Genomic DNA, 2,225 nt, shown 5'->3' with positions numbered 1-2,225 from the left:
GACTTCCCTGTGACTTTAATGCTTCTCAGGAAGCAGAGCAGAAAGCTCATGGCCTCACCTCTGTTGGGCCTCCAGAACTTCTCCATGCCGTGCCTCATCAGGACGATGCGGGACAGCTCCGTGAACGACTCGATCACGTTGAAGTTGCACAGGGGGCTCACCTCGAAGAAGGTCATGCCGTTCTTCTCGGCGTACGCCCTGGCCTGCTCCGTGGGGACCTGCCGCTTGAAGGCCAGGTGGAGGCGGTTCCCCACCAGGATCCGAGGGACTCCAGGAGCGTGCTGAGGAAGGAGACGCAGACGGGACGTTCAGAGCGGGTCGGTTATTAACCAACAGGCTGCAGGTCTCTGATTCAGACACTGAAAACCTGCAGGGAAACAGGATTTCCTTCCCGCTGCTGAGCTCAGACCGAACGGAGCGACGGCAGCAGAGAAGGAAAACATTTCCTATGAGGTTCTAAACCTTTTTCCTTCACGTCTGAACCGACAAACCTCCCTGTTCTCACCAGAACCGGTCCAGATCAACGTAAAGCTGGGCGATATGAAGGAAATCTAATATAAAGATACCATTATTAAACTACTTCATTATTTTTTTAAAAGTTTGTGACTCAATATTAGACCATGGAAAACACAGATTAACCTTCACAGCCTTAGAAGGACAACATTTATGTACAAAAAGTAAACCTGGACATGAAATGATGTTTGGTTTTATAAATTCTTTTATGTTTTTTGTTGTTGGCATTCATATAAATATACTGGTGTGATAACTTGGTGTAGTCCGTCCCACCCCCGCGGAGAAAACTCCACCAGCCGCCAGTGGTTTATGATGCGTTCAAAGTGTGTGGGAAAAATAAAACTCAGTGAAATAGATGGAGACGGTTTAATGTCGTCATGTGAATTTGGACTTGAAGGCTGCGATAGTCATTTTAACTATTGTTCGTGAGGAAACATCGAGTTTATTCGACGTCAATCAGCTCTAGATCAACATGGAGAGAAGTTCCTTCCAACATCGTTGCACAGAACATGATTTATACAAAGAAATTTGAAGAAAAAAAATGCAATCCAGTAATTAAAATAAAATGCTTCAGAAATTAGCTTTTCTTTCTCCGAATTTTTAAAAATGGCGTCCTGTTTGAACTTTGCTTCTGTTTGGTTTAATAAAAACTAAACTATAGATAAAAACCGGTTCAGATCCAGTCAGTCAGCTAAAGAGGAACCTTCAGGACTTCTATCCACCCACCGGTTCAGATAAATCTGCATTTTCACTGAACTACAGGATTTCCTGGGAGATGATCCTCAGATGATGACGTCCAAAATAAAAATGTCTCCACAAACCAGACAGATCTAAGGAGCAGCGCCGCCTTCAGGCCCATCAGCTAAGGTCCGTGGACAGAAAATATATATAGAAAAATAATAAAAAACAAAGGATCCAAATAGAAATAAAATCTAAAGGATTTATTTTAATCCTCCATCTAACCTGCTGACATCACCTCCTCCTGTTAAAGGTGTTAAAGAGGCGCCGCTTGAGCTGAGGTGGAGCAGGAAAAGCAGAAGTGGAGGACGCATTCCACAGCCCAAAAATACCACCAACACACACACACTCATCTTACTATATGTAGTGAGGACCATGCATTGATTTCCAGCTATTTTCAGCCTTCTTTAAGCTCCAACCACGACGATAACATTAAACCTAATCATTCCCGGGGCATACCTAACACATGGCTGTGTTTTACCATCTTTACGGGGACTTGCAATAACTTCTATGTTCCAAACGTAAACCTAAGACCATAGTCCTGAAGCTGCCCTCAGACCCAGGAGGAGGAGCTTTCCTCAGAAGTCCTCACAATGTAGGATATTCCTGTGAAACTGTCCTAACAATGCCCCCCCCCATATCCTCCATGTTTCCACGTCATCAGGAAGGACACAGAGCAGGACGGCTGCACCAGCAGCAGCTCCTGTTTGGGTCATTCAGGACGCGCACGCTGCAAGAAACATCTGGAAATAAGTAGAAAATGCTTCAATACATAAAATTATTTGCTAATAGAACGAGGATTTTTACTCTAGAAATAAGACAATGAGATTGTTTTTTCTTATTTTAAATGTAAATTGTCTCGTTCCATTGGCAAAGTGTCTCACTACCTCCTCGATTCAAGACTAAATTCAATTATTTTCAGGAAAAATGACTAATTTAGATGTTTTGGAGCAAAGCTCAGCCGTTTACAGCAC

General features: G+C 43.4%; 1 protein-coding gene across 1 annotated transcript in view; it reads right to left on the bottom strand.

The window, feature by feature from the left end:
- Window positions 1-2,225, bottom strand: part of rab40c (RAB40C, member RAS oncogene family) — a 16,315-nt gene that overhangs the window by 2,138 nt on the left and 11,952 nt on the right. The window contains exon 5 of the mRNA XM_015381409.1: window positions 59-281. Within this exon, the coding sequence (XP_015236895.1) occupies window positions 59-281 (223 nt within the window). The remainder of the gene's footprint in view (window positions 1-58; window positions 282-2,225) is intronic.

Source organism: Cyprinodon variegatus, unplaced genomic scaffold (assembly GCF_000732505.1).
Source record: "Cyprinodon variegatus isolate N-32 unplaced genomic scaffold, C_variegatus-1.0 Scaffold233, whole genome shotgun sequence".
NCBI classification, from domain to species: Eukaryota; Metazoa; Chordata; class Actinopteri; order Cyprinodontiformes; family Cyprinodontidae; genus Cyprinodon; species Cyprinodon variegatus.
This window is presented reverse-complemented; position numbering and strand designations above follow the sequence as displayed.